The sequence below is a fragment of the Gordionus sp. m RMFG-2023 genome, chromosome 1 (assembly GCF_954871325.1).
Source record: "Gordionus sp. m RMFG-2023 chromosome 1, tfGorSpeb1-WG-v2, whole genome shotgun sequence".
Classification (NCBI taxonomy): domain Eukaryota; kingdom Metazoa; phylum Nematomorpha; class Gordioida; order Chordodea; family Parachordodidae; genus Gordionus; species Gordionus sp. m RMFG-2023.
Window position 1 is genome coordinate 67,798,925 of NC_088775.1, and position 22,160 is coordinate 67,821,084.

At 26.5% G+C, this 22,160-nt stretch overlaps 1 protein-coding gene across 1 annotated transcript in view; it reads right to left on the minus strand.

Annotated features, from left to right (window-relative positions):
* The window catches only part of LOC135922796 (asparagine--tRNA ligase, cytoplasmic-like), a 47,495-nt gene that overhangs the window by 19,634 nt on the left and 5,701 nt on the right, over positions 1–22,160 (minus strand). The window contains exons 9-13 of the mRNA XM_065457274.1: positions 7,661–7,747; positions 6,319–6,375; positions 5,815–5,892; positions 5,548–5,625; positions 2,649–2,770 (exon numbers count right to left, since the gene is read on the minus strand). Coding sequence (XP_065313346.1) covers positions 2,649–2,770; positions 5,548–5,625; positions 5,815–5,892; positions 6,319–6,375; positions 7,661–7,747 — 422 coding nt within the window. The remainder of the gene's footprint in view (positions 1–2,648; positions 2,771–5,547; positions 5,626–5,814; positions 5,893–6,318; positions 6,376–7,660; positions 7,748–22,160) is intronic.

Sequence of the window (22,160 nt, forward strand, 5' to 3'; positions counted from 1 at the left end):
AAAACACTACTTTAAATACATAATATAAGTTGTATCATACAACAGTATTATTCTATATCCATCCAACTAATAGGATTGATAAATGATCATTTTATCACAAATTAAATTGGCTTAATATATAGGAATTCTTATCATTTACATGCTTGTTATATTTAGATAAAAATTCAATTACAAAGTGTTTAATTTTAAATTCCCCACATATATCAATAATTAAATATTGATCTATAAGCATCTATAAGCATGTTCTAAAACCGGTTGGATATTTTTTACTCTATATTTGCCTTGATATAAATTAAACATCATAATTGATCTTTATTTGTATCATTTCTTCTATAGTGTGATTTGATTATAGGAAATGATTTATATGGGCACTTCCTTTTTTCCTACATTTCTTCTTTCATAATTTTTTTCTAGTGCTTGCTTTTTCTATAAGACAAAGGTATTTGAAAGGTTATTTCTTTTTTTATCAAAAAATATGAGATCACTTACTGTATGATATTTATAGTTGAGAGAAAACATTGTTTACATACTCTTACCTTTGATTTATTAATTTTTATTTTTGGTCCTTTCTAGTCTGTAAATATTTCGATTATAGAAATCAATTTTTGTCAGGAGTTAATGCCTGAAAATCATTGTGAATTAATTGAACATTTATACCGACAGATATTGCATTTCTTAACATTTATCTCCTTGAACATTGCTATATGGCCAGATTTTCATTTGTACATTTATTTTCCAGTTTGGTGGATTTCTTTTACTTTTACTGCACAATCTTTTGTCATTTATATTGTCTTTATCTTCTGGACAAAAATATTTGGTATATTAGTAGCTTGTGCAAATTGATCAATTCATATTTCGAAAAATGAAGATTAAGTAATTTTATAACCTTGAGTATAATATTTAAAATTTAAAAAAAAATTATGAATAGTTATATATTTTTAAAAATTCTAAAACAAATCTCATATTAATAACTTTAAAATAACAAAATTTTGTTCATGACAAGTTTTTAATCTTAGTCAAAAATATAATAAATATAAAATTAAGTTTATTTTTCGAAATTCTTTGAAATATTCATATCAATATAATATGGAAATTATTATAAATTTCATAATTGTTTAAGAGGAATGTATCTGCTAGTGTGTCCAAAACTATAATGAAAGCTATAATAAAATAAAACTCTCACATAAATTTTAATATAATATAATACCTTTCATCGTTATTTAATACTGGTGATATTGGTTGTTGATCGAAATTCCTAAAAACATCCATAACACTAAACAAAATTTTAATAAAACCTTCACATTATCATTATACCTTTCTTCGTTGTTTAATACTAGAGATATATAATTATAGAGCATATCTATCTTTTCTTCAATTATTTGGACCATTTTTTTCCGGTTATAGGTTACTTTATTTATTTACTGATATGATTTTAAATGAAAAATTATTATAAAAATTATTTAAAATGGATATAATACAATATAATCCTCAAAAAAAATAAATCAAAAAACATACTTTTATTAGATATAGCACAATATAAACCTCAAAAAGAATAAAAAATACCATAAAACATTATTTTTAAAGGATACAGCACAATATAATCCTCAAAAAAATAAAACGTTGGTGATAAAATAATTTGACAATTTCTCCTTTTTTAGATATAAAATAATAAATCCTAAACATATTAAGCCAATTTAATTAGTGATAAAATGATAATATGGTTATGCTCTATCAATCCTATTAGTTAAATGGATATAGATTAATATAACCCTAAACATATTAAACCAATTACTTTGGTGATAAATGATCATAAGTTATGTTTTATCAATCCTATTAGTTAAATGGATATAGAATAATATAATCCTTAATAAAACAATAAAAAAAGCACATAATACAATCTAATCTTGGGGATCCTTGAAATTCATTTTTACCATTTTTATTGTTGGGATCGATAGTGCTGACCTTAAAATATACATTTTGCGAAATAAATTAATTTTTCAAAAAGTGGATATAGAATAGTATAATTCTCAGGCGACGATATATATCCATTTATTTTTAAAAAATAAATAAATAAGGAAAAATGTGTAAATATTGGTTTCTTGCTGAAATTCTTATTAAATTCTTAATTTAATAAATATTTTTTTAATAAAACTTTTATATATTCGATATGTTCAAGTTTTGCACTGTATTATTGGAGAAAATACCGTTGAAATCAATTTTTTTTGCACAATTTATATGGACATAAGAATATAAAATAATGAACTTCCGATTAGTAACCAGTTTTTTTATATAGCACGTATATAGAATGCAATTTCAATTTTTATGCAATTTAAAACTCGGATTTTTGTTCTATTTTCACAACTAGAAAATTTGAATAAGTTATTTGGGAAATCATAATTCGGTTTTGTATGAAAATTTTTCTGCTTATTTTCGTTGAGGTTAGAATCAATTTTAAAAATCAAGAAAATAAAATCACCATTTTTTAAAAATCGCTCTTTTAATTGAAAAATGAGGAGATAAAATATTGTAATCCCATACCAACGAAAAATAAAATGAAATCATTTATATTTAAAAAGCTAAAAAAGTTTTATTACTACGGAAAAAAATAAGAAATATTAATTATATTGTATCAATTGCGTAATATTTACTCAGCCAAATGACGCCTAGTTTTTGAATTTTCTGCCCGGTAAGATGATATAATGCAAAAAACGTCCCCCATACCAGGAAGGCAAGTCTCAAGGTATAATTGGGAAGATTGAGTCAGATATGCCTTAAGGGTGTAGACATGATATTAATAATAGTTTACACAAATTTATTGAGAGACAAAAAAATTTAAGTGTTTCTAATCTTGTCTGAAAACAATTTTGACAAACAGTCTAAAGTGTTTACCCTTAAGGGCTTCTAGTTATATCTAAAAAAACATAGGAACTTTGAAGGTAAAGTCCATTGGTTTTTCTAAAATAATAGTGGATTGGAATTGTTTCTAATCCGAATTCGGAGCGATGAGCCTAGTCTAGGGCTGAAAAATTAATTTTGCAAAACCCTAATAGAAAGTATTAGATAATATATATCGTCACTTGAGTGTTGAATTGTATTATCAGCCTCACTCTTTATACTGAGATTAAAGTTTAAACAATTTAAGAAAAACTAATCATTAAAATTTAATTTTTATGAAAATGTATTTAACATTTTATTCCCGTTCAATTATTTCTTAAAGTTATTTATTGCATAAAAATGAATGTTGGTGTGAACTATCTACTTTATTTAAAAAAATTTTTTTAAACTTTATTATCTTTTCCGTTTAATGACGATTTCCAGGTAGTTTCCCCTCTGATTTTCCTTATCCATTTTTGACAGCCCTGAGCATCAATATTTGTAAGATTCATTTTCACATATCCCACCACAATCATCTTAAGCTTTCCTCGAGGTCCTAATCCTCCTACTTCCATTAAGGTACCTCTCTTTACCTAGTCATCTTTTGTCTTGTTCTACATACCCAACCCATCTTAGTCTATTTATTCTCATTACCACTCCAATCACTTATATTCCCCTCCTTGCTTGCAATTCCTTGATACTTTTTCTTTCTCAGAGATACCCCACACATCCATCTATCATCCTCATCTTCGTTCTTTCCAATTTAACTTCGTGAGTCATTTTCATTGCTCTAGTTTCAACGCATAAACTAAACAACTACTCGCACAGCTTACTTAAACTTTTCCATTTAACTTCAGAGAAGTTATTTGTTAGAAAATAGACGACATTTCTCTGAACTTCTTCCATGCTTGTCTAAGACTTGACAATACCCACCTGTGTTTAGTATGCAACCCGAATAACAAAACTTTTCAATTTTCCACAGGGTTGATCCATTCTAATATCCAAGCCACCATTTTCTATGTTATCATTATTATGTACACCTTTTACACATGTTCTACAATATCATTAGGCTTCCTTTTTTCCACTACATCTCTTATGCACCCATTTCTGGCATTAGGTGCAGGGGTCGAATTTCTAGCAACTCCTTTTACACTTATAGCACAAGGCAAGTTGTCAGACTCCTCCATCGCATATTATTCGCAACAATCATCACCTTTGTCTTTATTGCATTCATTTTCAGACCATCTGCTTATGTGCAATAATTTCATCTCTCAATTCTTCCTCGCACCACTCAATTTTTTTTAATACTTTATGGAATGGTAATAGTAACTTTTATCTAAAGTTTTATAAAAATAGGTCCTACCAAATTTTCGTTATTAGGATTTTAAATTTTATTCTGGGAATAAGAGGTTTATAAATTTTTAAAAATAGTTTTTTAATTTTATTTTATAAAGATAAAGTGTATATTATTTACTGAGACTAGATTCATTATATATAATTGCGTGTTTTTTAATCAAATTATTAAATTAATGAATATAGGCACTTGCAAAAGAGGCAATTTTTCATGCTTTTACCTTAGATATCTCCAAAAGTAAATAGCTAGTAGGCTAAAACTTTGCCAAAATATAATAGAAAAATCTTAGTTTACATATTTTCATCAAAATTGAAAGGGGTCAATGATTGATTTGGCATAGAAAGCCCCAGAGGTAATTGATGCTGGAGACAAATATAAAATTTTATTGACATAAAAATATAAATATTAACCAATTTTTTTCAAAAATGTCAGATAGTATAATCATCACTCAAGTGACGATATTATGAGTTTACAACATTATTCTTATTAAAATAACATTACCCATACACTCCATTGTTTATTTTATAATATATGTCTAAAACATTATGAAACTAAAAATTATAGTGTAAATTAAATTTTATAAAGACTTATTTTAAAAATCAAGTCAAGTTGGTTTTATGATATTAACCAATCTAATTTTTTCTTCAAAATGTCAATGATAATGGCATTAATCCGATCCCGATTATTGCTATCTGTGTGGACCTATTTATTAGTTAGTCAAAGTTATTACGATACTGTATCCGATGTTTTAATATCGTTTTTTTAAGTCGATTTATTTTGGAAACTTTTCATACTTTTTAATATAAACTTAGCAATTAAGAAAATATTTAATTTAATATCAGGTTTCGCAAATTGAAACTATTGAAAAAAAGAAACATTGCCCATTTTATAATTAGATTTTAATTTAAGTGTAAAACAAAACCTTAATAATTATTTTGCACATAGATTAGAGATTTTACTATTTTTTGTAATTTTCCAAATATTAAATAATTATTTATAAAATATAACATAATTATTTAATTTGACGTTCGAAAAAAAGCTTTTATTAGTAGGGTGGGATATCTCCTTGATAAAAAATTAAAATGTTACATTGTTAAAAGGAAAAAATATCTAGTATTAATGTTATTATGATACCCTAAATAAGATGTCTTTTACAAAAAGAGAAAATGTGCCAATCACATAGGTAATTTGTTAGATTGCATTATTGCATATATTATTAATGGTGTTTTTTATAATAATTGAATATGCCTCATCTATTTAGTTATATAGATTAAACAATTTGTAATGTAAAAATTATGGTAATAAATAATTAAACAAACTTCTTCGTCAAAATAATTAAATCTAAAAAGCGTTGAGCCTCCTTCAACTTGAGTCTGTACCAAAGTGGGAGGTGTTATCTAATTGGATTTTGTGATATATTGTACTTAATTTAAATAAATTTTTTTTAAAAATCAAATAAAATGGTGAAGCTGATTTTATAAATCAAGATTTCAGTCCAGGTCAGATTATGATTATACTATTAAAAAGAATTATTTCTAAGAATATGGTAAACTGGAAAAATAAATAAATTATAAAAATAATCAAACTTCAAAATATCCACGTGAGAAGTAATGATCCCTAAAACATTGCATAACAACAGATCTGATTTTCATGATTTTGGAAAACTTAAAAATTATATAAAAATTAAAACTACCAGAGTACAATTATATATTTTGTAAAAGGTGGAATCCTATTTTTACCCATTGGCGTCAAAATGAAGAGACAAAGGAGTGATAGACACCCCCTCCTTAAATAAAAAATTGTGCCCATATTCCCTTCCTTCCCATGTTTATTTTAAAAAAATTCATCGAAAGATGCTCAAACATTGCACTTATTAAACATAACAAAAAATATCAATTTAACATTTCTATATCCCTTCTATAAGCACCATTTAATTTATAAAAACTTAGCCTTTATGCACACCAATAAAAAAGTGACACCTTAGGGAAAAATATTAATTACAATTTACAAACTAAAGCAAAAATAATAATGCAATTGTACTATTAATCTATATAAACTTATTACAATTTAAAAATTTAAAAAATCATTACATTTTCACCCCTTAACATCATATGCCGATTGTCTAATTGGACATCTACATGGGATTCCTGATTTTAAAGGGAATATTAATAATTAATATTAGATAATTATTAGGAAAAAAATAAGATAAGTATAAAATTATTCCCAGAATAAAATAATAAATTATTTTAAAACCTGTTTAATTTGGGGACCAAAATTTTTGCCCAATTTATCAAACTTTTAACTTTAAAAAACATTTTATCATCTGTTAGATTCATAGTTTAGCAGAAATTGAGATTATATTCAACCATTATCAAATAATTTTTTTATTTTTATTAATTCATCAAAATCATGAGTAAAATTATGTTTGTACAAATAAACTTATACAAAATAAGAATGTACTATATATCTACAGAGGTACCATTTGCATGGCCCAGCCCAGATTTTTTTTTAAAAAAATTTAAGGCGCTGCCCAATTTTTTTTTTAAATATATGGTCCAGTCCAGCCTGAATATTTTTTTTAAAAATTTTTTAGACCTGGCTTGGCCCAGGTATTAAAAAAAAATTTAGGATGGGCTTAAATATATTTTAAAAAATTAAAATACTACCAGGCCCGTGTACCCAGGAGGGGGTTAAGGCCGAGCCTGAGGTCTCTGATATATATTAAATTATAATAAAATGGTTGTATACAAAATATAAATTAATTTATGAAGTAAAATAAGATGTTATCTTTATTAGTTATTTTGGTATAATATGTTTTATTTGAATGTTAATTTCTTCTTTATATATATAAATATTGTGAACAATACCTTTAGAAATACTAAATCTTTCAGCACATCTCGAGTATGACAATTTATAAATTTAATAACCTAAACATTTCTAATTAATGATGACTCGTTACTTGTTTACTTTAAAAATTTTGTTTTTGAAATGAATAGTTTTAAAAAGATGATAAAATTTTATAATGTAAATGAATGACACAATAAATGCCCCATTTATAGAGGTCTAATCAAATGAAAAAATTAAAAATCTGCCCACTTTTCAACGTAGACAGTTTTCCAAATCAATACATTTCCTAATAATACTTAATAAGAATTTTATTTGGATCCCAAATTTTGGTCAAATTAGGGAGTTGCCCGAATTAAACAGGTTTGGCTAATAGTGTTGTTATGACCCGATTAAAATGTCAAAATAATATTACATAAGAGTGGAGATTTCCCTCATAGGTGGCAGAAAGGTTTTGACCTCTATGCTTACAAAATATTTTTGCCTAAAATTTTAATCATGACATTTTTAAAAATCGACTTAAATCAGGCTTTTTAACAACACTACAGGTAGACATCTTATATTAAATGTCATTTTTAAAAATATTACTTCATTAATAAGACTTTCAGCTCCTCCAGGAGGAGAATGACCTATAACCTCCCAATAATCCACTATTAACTCATGGCCATTTGGAGCCTTGTGTTATCAAACAAAGTATTAAAATGTATCCTTGTAAATTATATTTATGTTGACTAAAAATGTATATATGTCATATATAAAAGGTATAGATTTAAGGGCTGCACTGATTTTTTGCAAATATTAAAGTGGCTTGGTTATATATAGTGCTGTTAAAAAGTAAAGTTTTTACGACTCTGAACTTAAGATGGAGTCGCGAAACTAATTTCAAATTGAGCAATTCAATGAGCCGCATGAGTTGGCTCGATTAGTGAATCAATTTTGGCTAGATGAGTCGGCTTATTTTGAATCGGTTTACTATTATTATTTACTCTATGATAAAAATATTAAAAAAATTTACCCACTTTGGTTTGGGTAAAACATTTTCAAATTCGAAATTTTAGGACTATGTGTTTTATTGTAATATGACCATGCTATTATTAATATTATCTAATCCTCATTTCGCTTGATAGGTGTCAAAATTTTTGTGCCATCTATGACCACAATCTTAATATTAAGTTAGCTGTTTTTAAAAATCGGCTCAAATCGAGCCGTTTAACAATACGACCTATCCAATTATTTGGAATATTATATATAAAAAAAATAGTCGTCTTTATAATCTTAAGTTTACAGAATTCTACATTATGATTATTATAGCTACTTAACCCCATCGATATCTGGACAGGGTTAAATTTATTATCTTACTATGCAATAACTCTTCACTGTAGAGATAATAAATTGGCCATGATAAGTTTTCTATTGGACCTGATCGAATTCCCTCACACACATACTGGTGAGAATCTTAGTGATATTTTAAAAACCTCTATTAAAGAAATCGAAACTAAAAAAACAAGCCATAGCTCATGATAACGTCACTAACATAAAACATAATAATAGCCACCGAATTTATGAAAGAACATTTTATTACAAAATATAATAAAAAATTTTATTGCTTAGCATATATAATTAATTTGATTGTGAGGGAAGCTTTATAGAAAAGATATACTTATAGAAAAAGCTACATAGAAGCCATAAACTTATGCAAGAATACATGCATATAAGTGGTGGAACTAGAATTTCAATGGACATCGCAACGAGATGGAATAGTAAATATTTAATATCTATTATTAACAAAGTAATATTAAAACATATTCTTTTGTTAATTTCATAATTTATTTTATTATTTCTAATATATAAAGGCTATAAACATATTGTGTAGAAAATGTTTAGTTGAATTTGTTATAAACAACGAAGATTCTAAAATCTTAAAGGAACTAGGGGTGTTCTTTTCCTTTTACACTGTGAGATTAGCTCGGAATCTCTTAAAGTTTTAGGATTAGCTGTATTATGTTATATTTGAATGTTTATATATATATTTTAAAAGGTTACGCTATTTGAATTATATGTTATAACTTTCTTACATTTAATATTATCTTATGGAGGTCAATGTAATTGCATATTAGTAGAAGTTAAATGACATAATTATAAAAGACTATATATAGGAAACAATTTTATAATAAAGAATCGATTGTTTTGACTATAAAAAATGGCGACGAGGTTAAAAAAAATCTATGTTGCGCTGTCGGTCTTCGGTCAAGTTTAATAATATATAGAATTATAAAAAAAAATTCTGTTTATAAAATTTTTTTTATATATATTTAGAAATTATGGATAAAATTATTCTCCAGGACTTTAAAAAGGAAGATTGTTCTATCGAGGACTACGTTGATCATATCAAATATATACTAAATGTGAAAAATATTTTTCAAACTGACGCCACTTTAAAAAAATTATTTATAGCTTAAGGAGGAATAAACATTATAACTGATATCAAAAAATTACTCTATCCTAAGAATATAGAGGAGGTAGGATGGATTGACATATATAAAATAGCAAAACAACTATATAAAGATGCAATTAGTGTTGTTAAACGGCTCGTTTTGAGCCGATTTCTAAAAACGGCCAACTCAATATTTTAGCCAGAAAAATATAGCCTAAGCCTTGAGATTTCGACAATATATGTATGTGCCTTTGTTCCTTCTAAGAGCAAAATCTTCAGGCTTGTATAATATTTTTCTAGGTGAATTATTGAGTTAGCCGTTTTTAAAAATCGGCTCAAAACGAGTCGTTTAACAACACTAGACGCAATTGATTTCATTAGATTAAGTCGCGGGGCTACTGAATCCGTAATGAGCTATTTAAAAAATATAAAGGAGCTAGCCCGAAGATGCGAATTTGAAGACAATGTAGAATTGAGAATTCGAGATCAATTAATCGCCGGACTAAAGATGTCACAACTGGATAAAGAACTACGATTAAGATATCCAGATACTAAAGACGAAGACCAACCGTTAAGCTTAAACAAAGTGGTAGAATTGGCTTTAGCGATGAAACGAGCTGACTAAAATAAATACTGCTAAAATGGTATATAAAATCAAAGAGCCGAATAAACATGATAATAATAATCGGATAAATCAACATGATAAAAATAATCGGCAGTATAATAATAATGATAAACGGCACTATCAAAAGGATAATAAAGCATATATAAAAAGAGAACTAGTGCCCGAGTATAATAACTACCATACAAATAATAATGGTAATTGGAGAAAACCATGCTATTTCTGTAATATGCTATTAGAAATTGTCCCGCCTACGGAAAATTGTGCAGCAAATGTAGGAAACCAAACCACTTCGCCGTATGTTGTAAAGCTAAAGAAAGGATTTACGGAACAAATTACAATAATAAAGAAGACGATTCGGATGTCTCAATAAGAAAAATATACAAATATGGGCAACATCCAACAATTTAGGTATTAATAAACAACCAAAAAATTAAAATGGAATATGATACTGGCTCGGCAGTAACCATTATTAATGAAATAATATGGAATAAAATCGGAAGGCCAAAATTTAGAAGAGCTAAAGCACCAACAACATATGGAAATAATAGAATAAGAATTATGGGTGAAGCTGATGTAGTACAATTAAATAATAACATAAAATGGCTTCCATTATTAGTCACACAAACAAATGATGCAGCTCTATTTGGATTTCCATGGATTATCGAATTTGACTTATCGTTACCAAAAAATGTAAAAATCAATATGATCAACAATAGATATAAATACAATGATAATGGTAACGTAAATATTGACAAACTATATAAAGAATTTGCTAAGGTGTTTGATAATAAATTAGGATTAATAAAAAATGTCGAACCAGTAAGCAAAATAAATTTTATGAAAGAAAAAGTATATTACTTAAGTTAATACTAGAAACAGATGCATCAAACCAAGGATTTGGAGCTATATCTTGCAAAAATATGATAATGGTAACGAATACCCTATAGCTTACACCTCGAGAACTTTACAAGATGCTGAAAAGAATTATTCAACAATCGACAAAGAAGCCAAAGCCGTAGTAAACGGCGTAGAAAAATTTCATAACTATTAGTATGGACGAAAATTTAAAATACGAACGGACCATAAACCTTTAATAAAAATATATGGGGATAACAGAGATTTAAACGCCTTAACAAACCAAATATTGTTACGTTGGGCTTATAAATTATCTGCATATGATTATGAAATAATGAATAAGAATAGCGCAAGTAAGATGCTTTATCGCGAAACCCAATAGAGAAAAATGATAATAAAATAACAAGTGAAAATAAAACAGTAAAATATATATGAAATCTTACTTATGACACATGAACTCTATCAAGAAAAGAACTTAGAGATGAAACTGCTAAAGATCCAATTTTAAGAAGAGTAAAAATATTATTAAATGGTACAAATATACAAAATCAAGCACCAGAATTACAAGCTTTTAGAACAAGAATAGATGAAATAGAAAATGAAGACGGTATCCTATTTTGGAATGGTCGTTTAATAATTCCATATTCACTACAAAAACGAGTTTTACAGATATTACATACAGGTCATCCCGGTATTACATCGATGAAATCCATTACGAGACATTATATATGGTGGGAAAAATTAGATAAAGATGTCGAAAAATTAGTCAACCGCTGTATTGGGTGTCAAAAACATCGCAGAGATATATCAGAAGTTGCCGTATACCCATGGAATCCGCCAGCACAACCCTGGGAAAGGGTACATTTAGATTTTGCCGGACCACACGGATTTTATTGGCTGGTAGGAATCGATGCAATAGTTAATGTGTATGTACATGAACATATAAAATATGATTATTTAATGCCTAACACTTTTTAATATCTAATTTATCGTTTACTTTTTATATTCTTCCGTTTCATTCAATTAAATTCAATCGCCTTCAAGTATTTTAATTTAGTAGGGTAGGTAGTATTATATTTTATTTTTAGAAATGGATATTGAAATCATAGAAGTTGATACTACTAGTACTATTGAAATGCCACACTCTTCAAGGGGTGAAAGAATGACTATTGATGAAAATCAAAAAAATCCATCAAATTCTTTAAAAGATGTTTATACAATTATTTTAAAAAAGAGACTGGTCATAAGATTTGTAAAATCTGTTTACAATCATTTTCAAATACATCAAGCACAAGTAAATTAAGCATATATACTATTAGCTGGGAACCAATATTAAAAACCCAATATAAACAAAATAATGTATTGGTATTGGGTCTAAAATATTGATATTGGTTTAAACAATATTTTCTATTTGTATTGCTATTGGTTTATATTGTATTGGTTTAAATTCAAAAAACTAATTAAAAGAATAGAAATAAATAGTCATTATAAAACACTTAATTTCTAGTTTTAAATAAACATGGAAAAAAAATCATGAACCATTACCATATACAAAAAAAATCAATTTCAAATTTTACTTTTAATACAGAATTATAAATATTAATAGTGCTGATTTAAAAGGAATAAAATCTAATAAATGATTATTTAATTTAAATTCATTATCAATATAATGAATTGTTATTATGCCCATAAAGGGTATTTTATTTGGAGAGGACCAAATGTCCATTGTTAAGAAAAATTTAGATGTAATGTTAGAACGTACAGATTTTAAATTGATAAAAGAACAATGTTAATGTTTCATAATTTCTATTTTTAATCTTTTTCTAAAAAGTAATTTTAGTGAGGGGTTAGAATATGCTATTAAATTTTTAAAAGTGATATTCTCAACCATTGAAAAGCTGTTATTTTGAATAAAAAAGAATTAAATGTTTTAAATTAGCTTTATTATTTATATTATTAACTAAAAATGATTTTATTGTGTTAATTTTTTTACTGCCTATTTATTTGTTCACTTTTCCTATATAATGTTGGGCTTGAGTAAATGGATTTAAGATGCGTCCATAACCCCGAGGTTCTAAAATTGGGAAGAGATATTTTTTTTACATTTATTGCAAATAGCCCTTTTTTGTTATCACAAACTAGTATAAAATTCCCAGATTTTTGCTGTATTTCATCTTTTATTAGATATTGATGATTCTTCTTGTTCATTATCGCTATTATTATTAGTATCAACAGCATTATCTATATTTATTAACTCTACTTGGTCTTCATTCATTATAATATCCTAAATGAAATGGATTAATAAGTTTATGTTTATGTAATGAAATTAAAAAAAATATACCACGATAAAAAACCAAATAATTATATGTATTCATATATTTTTAATATTGGTATTGGTTAAAATTGTATTTAAACAATATATCAAAACCAATATATTTATGTAATTGGTATTGGTTGTAAAAACAATACCAATATTTAATTATATATTTGTTTATATTGGTATTGGTCCCACCCCTATATACTATGATTCACATATGTTATGAATAATTTTATCTTATTTTAGCTACTTTGAGACAACATATGTTTCTTAAACATAAAAATGTATCACAGGGAGAAGAAAAATTATTAGTTCAGAAAGAAATAAATTTTTCTTCAGATCATATATATAATAGCAGAATTACAACTGCTCAAAACAAAAAAATTAATAAATACATTGCAGAAATTATTATAACATCTACTATCCCCCTACATGCCCTTATAAATAATATTAAATTTTTGGAAATGATTGGATATATAAATCCTAATATTAAAATACTTTTAAAAAGAATATTCTAAACAATTATCTAAATAAAAAAATTCATGTTATATTCATGATAGCAAAATTGCCAGGAAAACTGGCTATCACTACAGATTTATGGACATCTGTTCAAAAACTTCCATATATATCTGTAAGTGCACTATATAGATAAATCATGTAAAATGAAAGAAATCATATTGGATATTAATTATGTGCCTTATCCGCACAAAGCTGAAAATATATATAAATGTCTTTCAGATTTAATTATTGAATATAATTCAAAGGAAAAAATTATCAGTTTAACAACTGATAATGCTGCAAATATGGTGAAAACTCAGAGACTCATGAAGACTTACATGAGTCCAAACCCATTTGCAGCATATGGCTGTATGGCACACGTATTAAACATAATTTGCCAAAATATTCTAAAAAACATTGATGAAGTTATCATTAAAGTGAAATTGATTACTACGAATATATCTGAAAGTCCATCATTGCTTCAAAAATATAGGTCATTACTTAGAGGTAATGACATAGGACAGAAAATTCCCACTGATGTTGAAACTTGCTGGAATTTAACATATTTGATGTTGGTGAAGGTCCTTACAGTAAATTATCTATCTTTTTCTTTTTTTAATAGGATTATATATTTAGAATTTTGACACAATAAGAACTTTGTGTTATTCAGAGTATGAAACCCTTGGCAGCATTGCCCTCACAAATAATGATAAAAATAAAATAGAGGAAGTAATTCCTTTATTAAAACCATTTTATTAAACCACCTTGGATTTATCTGGATCCTCCTATCCTACCATTGGTTGAATATCTTTTATCTAATATTTTTAAATGGTTTTTCTCTTATTTAGGCATATGTCTTATGCTAATGGAAAATATACAAATACATATTGCAAATATTTTTAATTCTAATTCCTCGCCCTCATTTATTGATGCAACTTTTGCAACGAAAGTCACTCAGAAAGCTAATCACTACATTCACAAATTTTTAAACATGGAGTCGTATATTGGTAGTCTATTAGACCCTAGAATCAAAAAAGTTATTCATAATTCTTTATAATATTACAAAATTTTTTTTTATTTAGGTTCACATGTATAATCTATTAAATACTCCTGAAAATTTTATCCAATTTAAGGAAGTATATGAAAAATATGCGACCACTTTATCAAGTGGCATAAGGACAAACAAAGTATATAAAAATATTTATTTATTTATTGATAATTATTATTTAAGGAAATATCCCTGAGGGAGAGAATAGCCAGGGATAGGCTCATGGAAACTGGGTCATCAGAAGAGATAGCTCAGATAGAGGATATAACTGAAATTCAATGTTATTTATCTGATATTTTATGTCCTGTTAATTCCAATATACTAGATTGGTGGGAAGGGAATCAATATCGATTTCCAGTTCTATCAAAAATAGCAATGGACTATCTCCCCCAGCAGACTACATCAATAGCATGTGAAAGGATATTTTCTAAAGCTAATGATAAAATAACTAAAAAACGCAATAGAATGAATCCAAAGATGGTTCAATCTATGATGGCACTTGATTCATTGATAAAAAATGGAATCATTTTTGATTTTTTAGAAGATAATTAAATTATTTATATACAATTTATTTTATAACCAAATATATATATCAAAAAAATTAATTAAATATGTAAATCATATATTGATATAATTTATATTAAATAAATTTATATTTTAATATTCTTTTGATTAGGCATTTGTGTATAATATAAATGAATTGATGATATAATTGAAATATTAATAGGGTAGTTTAACTATTCATTTTTAATAAATTTAAATGCAGAATAAAACTTTTGTAGATTTATAAAAAAAATTTTTTTAGGTGGGACCGGACCGGACAGCCTGGACCGGTCTCATTTGACTTAACGGTCCATCGGTCCGGTCCCATTTTAGAAAAAAAGACCGGACCGTTGCAAACACTATATACAACACATAAAAACTACACCATACCATCCGAGAAGTAACGGATTAGTTGAAAGATGCATACAAACTATAAAAAATCGGTATTATGCTAATAGAGAACAAACAAATGATGGAGTAAAATGCCTTAATGAAGTATTAGTTACATATAGAAATTCCGAACATTCCTCAACGGGCCGAATACCTGCCAAACTATTTATGGGGAGAAGACTAAATACTTTATTAGACTGGGTGAAACCATCAATTACTGAAAAATTAGAAACCTCTGTAGTAAATCACGACCAGTTAAACAAAGGCATACATATAGATTTTGGAAAAACGAATTAGTTTGGATAAAAAATCCACTTGAAAAAGGATGGCATGAAGGAAAAATAATAAATCAACAAGCGAAATTCTCGTATAACGAAGAAGAAAATGATAAAATAGTACGAAAACACGCAGATCAACTACGAATAAGGGAAGAACCAGACGAAACCAAATCAATAATACCAATTGAACCAAGTCAAAAAGGAAGGCAACCGCGTTATCCAACAAGGGAACGAAAGCCAACAAAAAGATTAATAAATGTAGTGTTTGCAACGGTCCGGTCTTTTTTTCTAAAATGGGACCGGACCGATGGACCGTTAAGTCAAATGAGACCGGTCCAGGCTGTCCGGTCCGGTCGCACCTAAAAAAATTTTTTTTATAAATCTACAAAAGTTTTATTCTGCATTTAAATTTATTAAAAATGAATAGTTAAACTACCCTATTAATATTTCAATTATATCATCAATTCATTTATATTATACACAAATGCCTAATCAAAAGAATATTAAAATATAAATTTATTTAATATAAATTATATCAATATATGATTTACATATTTAATTAATTTTTTTGGTATATATATTTGGTTATAAAATAAATTGTATATAAATAATTTAATTATCTTCTAAAAAATCAAAAATGATTCCATTTTTTATCAATGAATCAAGTGCCATCATAGATTGAACCATCTTTGGATTCATTTTATTTTATCATTAGCTTTAGAAAATATCCTTTCACATGCTATTGATGTAGCCTGCTGGGGGAGATAGTCCATTGTTATTTTTGATAGAACTGGAAATCGATATTGATTCCCTTCCCACCAATCTAGTATATTGGAATTAACAGGACATAAAATATCAGATAAATAACATTGAATTTCAGTTATATCCTCTATCTAAGCTATCTCTTCTGATGACCCAGTTTCCATGAGCCTATCCCTGGCTATTCTCTCCCTCAGGGATATTTCCTTAAATAATAATTATCAATAAATAAATAAATATTTTTATATACTTTGTTTGTCCTTATGTCACTTGATAAAGTGGTCGCATATTTTTCATATACTTCCTTAAATTGGATAAAATTTTCAGGAGTATTTAATAGATTATACATGTGAACCTAAATAAAAAAAAATTTTGTAATATTATAAAGAATTATGAATAACTTTTTTGATTCTAGGGTCTAATAGACTACCAATATACGACTCCATGTTTAAAAATTTGTGAATGTAGTGATTAGCTTTCTGAGTGACTTTCGTTGCAAAAGTTGCATCAATAAATGAGGGCGAGGAATTAGAATTAAAAATATTTGCAATATGTATTTGTATATTTTCCATTAGCATAAGACATATGCCTAAATAAGAGAAAAACCATTTAAAAATATTAGATAAAAGATATTCAACCAATGGTAGGATAGGAGGATCCAGATAAATCCAAGGTGGTTTAATAAAATGGTTTTAATAAAGGAATTACTTCCTCTATTTTATTTTTATCATTATTTGTGAGGGCAATGCTGCCAAGGGTTTCATACTCTGAATAACACAAAGTTCTTATTGTCTCAAAATTCTAAATATATAATCCTATTAAAAAAAGAAAAAGATAGATAATTTACTGTAAGGACCTTCACCAACATCAAATATGTTAAATTCCAGCAAGTTTCAACATCAGTGGGAATTTTCTGTCCTATGTCATTACCTCTAAGTAATGACCTATATTTTTGAAGCAATGATGGACTTTGAGATATATTCGTAGTAATCAATTTCACTTTAATGATAACTTCATCAATGTTTTTTAGAATATTTTGGCAAATTATGTTTAATACGTGTGCCATACAGCCATATGCTGCAAATGGGTTTGGACTCATGTAAGTCTTCATGAGTCTCTGAGTTTTCACCATATTTGCAGCATTATCAGTTGTTAAACTGATAATTTTTTCCTTTGAATTATATTCAATAATTAAATCTGAAAGACATTTATATATATTTTCAGCTTTGTGCGGATAAGGCACATAATTAATATCCAATATGATTTCTTTCATTTTACATGATTTATCTATATAGTGCACTTACAGATATATATGGAAGTTTTTGAACAGATGTCCATAAATCTGTAGTGATAGCCAGTTTTCCTGGCAATTTTGCTATCATGAATATAACATGAATTTTTTTATTTAGATAATTGTTTAGAATATTCTTTTTAAAAGTATTTTAATATTAGGATTTATATATCCAATCATTTCCAAAAATTTAATATTATTTATAAGGGCATGTAGGGGGATAGTAGATGTTATAATAATTTCTGCAATGTATTTATTAATTTTTTTGTTTTGAGCAGTTGTAATTCTGCTATTATATATATGATCTGAAGAAAAATTTATTTCTTTCTGAACTAATAATTTTTCTTCTCCCTGTGATACATTTTTATGTTTAAGAAACATATGTTGTCTCAAAGTAGCTAAAATAAGATAAAATTATTCATAACATATGTGAATCATAGTATATAGGGGTGGGACCAATACCAATATAATATTGGTTTACAATACCAATATAAACAAATATATAATTAAATATTGGTATTGTTTTTACAACCAATACCAATTACATAAATATATTGGTTTTGATATATTGTTTAAATACAATTTTTACCTATACCAATATTAAAAATAGATGAATACATATAATTATTTGGTTTTATCGTGGTATATTTTTTTTAATTTCATTACATAAACATAAACTTATTAATCCATTTCATTTAGGATATTATAATGAATGAAGACCAAGTAGAGTTAATAAATATAGATAATGCTGTTGATACTAATAATAATAGCGATAATGAACAAGAAGAATCATCAATATCTAATAAAAGATGAAATACAGCAAAAATCTGGGAATTTTATACTAGTTGTGATAACAAAAAAGGGCTATTTGCAATAAATGTAAAAAAAATATCTCTTCCCAATTTTAGAACCTCGGGGTTATGGACGCATCTTAAATCCATTTACTCAAGCCCAACATTATATAGGAAAAGTGAACAAATAAATAGGCAGTAAAAAAATTAACACAATAAAATCATTTTTAGTTAATAATATAAATAATAAAGCTAATTTAAAACATTTAATTCTTTTTTATTCAAAATAACAGCCTTTTCAATGGTTGAGAATATCACTTTTAAAAATTTAATAGCATATTCTAACCCCTCACTAAAATTACTTTTTAGAAAAAGATTAAAAATAGAAATTATGAAACATTAACATAGTTCTTTTATCAATTTAAAATCTGTACGTTCTAACATTACATCTAAATTTTTCTTAACAATGGACATTTGGTCCTCTCCAAATAAAATACCCTTTATGGGCATAATAACAATTCATTATATTGATAATGAATTTAAATTAAATAATCATTTATTAGATTTTATTCCTTTTAAATCAGCACTATTAATATTTATAATTCTGTATTAAAAGTAAAATTTGAAATTGATATTTTTTGTATTATATTAGACAATGCAAGTAATAATTTAGCATTTCTAAAAATCCTGTTTTTATGGTAATGCTTCATGATTTTTTTTTTCCATGTTTATTTAAAACTAGAAATTAAGGGTTTTATAATGACCATTTATTTCTATTCTTTTAATTAGTTATTTGAATTTAAACCAATACAATATAAACCAATAGCAATACAAGAAATAGAAAATATTGTTTAAACCAATATCAATATTTTAGACCCAATACCAATACAATATTTTGTTTATATTGGGTTTTTAATATTGGTTCCCAGCTAATAGTATATATGCTTAATTTACTTGTGCTTGATGTATTTGAAAATGATTGTAAACAGATTTTACAAATCTTATGACCAGTCTCTTTTTTAAAATAATTGTATAAACATCTTTTAAAGAATTTGATGGATTTTTTTGATTTTCATCAATAGTCATTCTTTCACCCCTTGAAGAGTGTGGCATTTCAATAGTACTAGTAGTATCAACTTCTATGATTTCAATATCCATTTCTAAAAATAAAATATAATACTACCTACCCTACTAAATTAAAATATTTGAAGGCGATTGAATTTAAATGAATGAAACGGAAGAATATAAAAAGTAAACAATGAATATTGAATTTAATGAAACGGAAGAATATAAAAAGTAAACGATGAATTAGATATTATAAAGTGTTAGGCATTAAATAATCATATTTTATATGTTCATGTATAAGTAAACTTTTATATTCTTTAATCGGTCTTCGGTCGGACCGGACCGTGTTGTTGGACGGGACCGTCCCATAGGACCGAAAAGTCTGATAAGACCGGACCGTTGCAAGCACTAAAAAATGAACTTGAACTTGGTAATAAAAAGATTGAAAGACGATTTTAACTTGGTGGGAACTTACATTTAATATTATCTTATGGAGGTCAATGTAATTGCATATTGACTATAAAATATTATACATTTAAAGTATTTCCAAAACTTTAGAGTATACTTTGATATCCACTGTAAGTGATAACATTAAACTAGCATTGAGTGACATGTTCAACAAATGTAAAATATATGCAATTTTAAATTTTTATTCTGCTTTTTGAATTTTTAGAGGCAAACAATTTCATTAATTTTTTATTTGTATATTATATTACATAGATCATATGAATACATTCTCAAACTATATATGTAGTTTTTTAGACCCACGTATCAAAAATTGTTAATCTATGGACATATTATGATAGTACTATTGATAAAACATGAATATTTGGTTTGGAGGAAAATCAATCTCAACCTATATCCGACTCTATTTTAAATGAACTAAGGCAGAAACGATAACTTTATTATATATTTAATATAATAATTTAAATCTATTTTCAGGGACGCATCCGATACTCCTAAACTCGCGACTGGTTGCTATATCCACAGCAAAAGTCTTAGTTTGGTGGAGTGGCAATGCAAATCGTTTCCCGATTTTGGCAACGATAGCATTTCTTGTCCCAACAACGTCAGTGGCAAATGAAAGAGTTTTTTTTTACATACTGTCGATACCATGGCAAAAAAAAAGAAATCACACATCTTAAAAGGGATTAAGGGAATGTCTTCCCTTAATTCTTGGGACATCAATTGTTGTTTGGCCAATTTTCTTTTATATGTACATTTAAGTTATCCCCAAAACATGTTGTTTTGTCTTTTCCATCATTTTTATAAATTTGTAAAACATGTTTTTTATCTTTCCCATCAATTTTTATATAAGTGTTCTTTTTTTTATTGTACTAATTTTATCGAATGTTTTAAATTATGTTATTTAACAAAAGGGACATTCCCGTCTAGATTACCTAACAATTAATAATACAATAGGTTGTTATGTTAACATAATATTATTACTATGTATAAACAACTAGGGAAAAAACGAAATTGGAAGGTTTTAATTTTTATCTAATTTTACGTCGTTTAATTCATTTAATTGTGTTGCGAATTCAAATTGTGAATTCAAATCTAACCTTTTATTTTTAATTTAACTTATATTACATTTTATGAATTCAAATTTTTCTTTTCAATTTAATTTTTTATTTTTGTAATTTTGCGTAACCTTAATTTTATGTACGGCGTAACCTTTTTATATTTTATAATATTTTTACTTTTTTTGTTTTTCGTTTGTATTCTAATTTAGATTTATAAAAATGTATATAAACGATGTATGAAATGGAATAGATAGTAATAATAAAGTTAAATATAAATAAACACGTTTTTTACTTTTATGCACATTTTCATGTTATTTTGCAAATTGAAAAAAATAAATAATTGTGAAATAACTATTTTGTTTTGATTTTACTTTAAAATTAATTGATAACGAATTTTTTAGATTATGACCGGAGATAGGTCTATACCGTCCTCCTAAAATAAATATAAATGAAAGCAGCACTAAGATTGTGGCGCAGAGAAATCCGTTCATTCGTTTTCAAATTAATTTTGGATTAAAATCCGCACTAATACTGTAGCGCGGTGAATGCTGTTCCTTCGTTTACCCATTTAATTTAGAGTTAAAATCTGTACTAATACAACGGTGGGGAGAAATCCGATCTTACATTTTCAACTTTATTTAGTCAAAATCCGCACTAATACTGTGAGG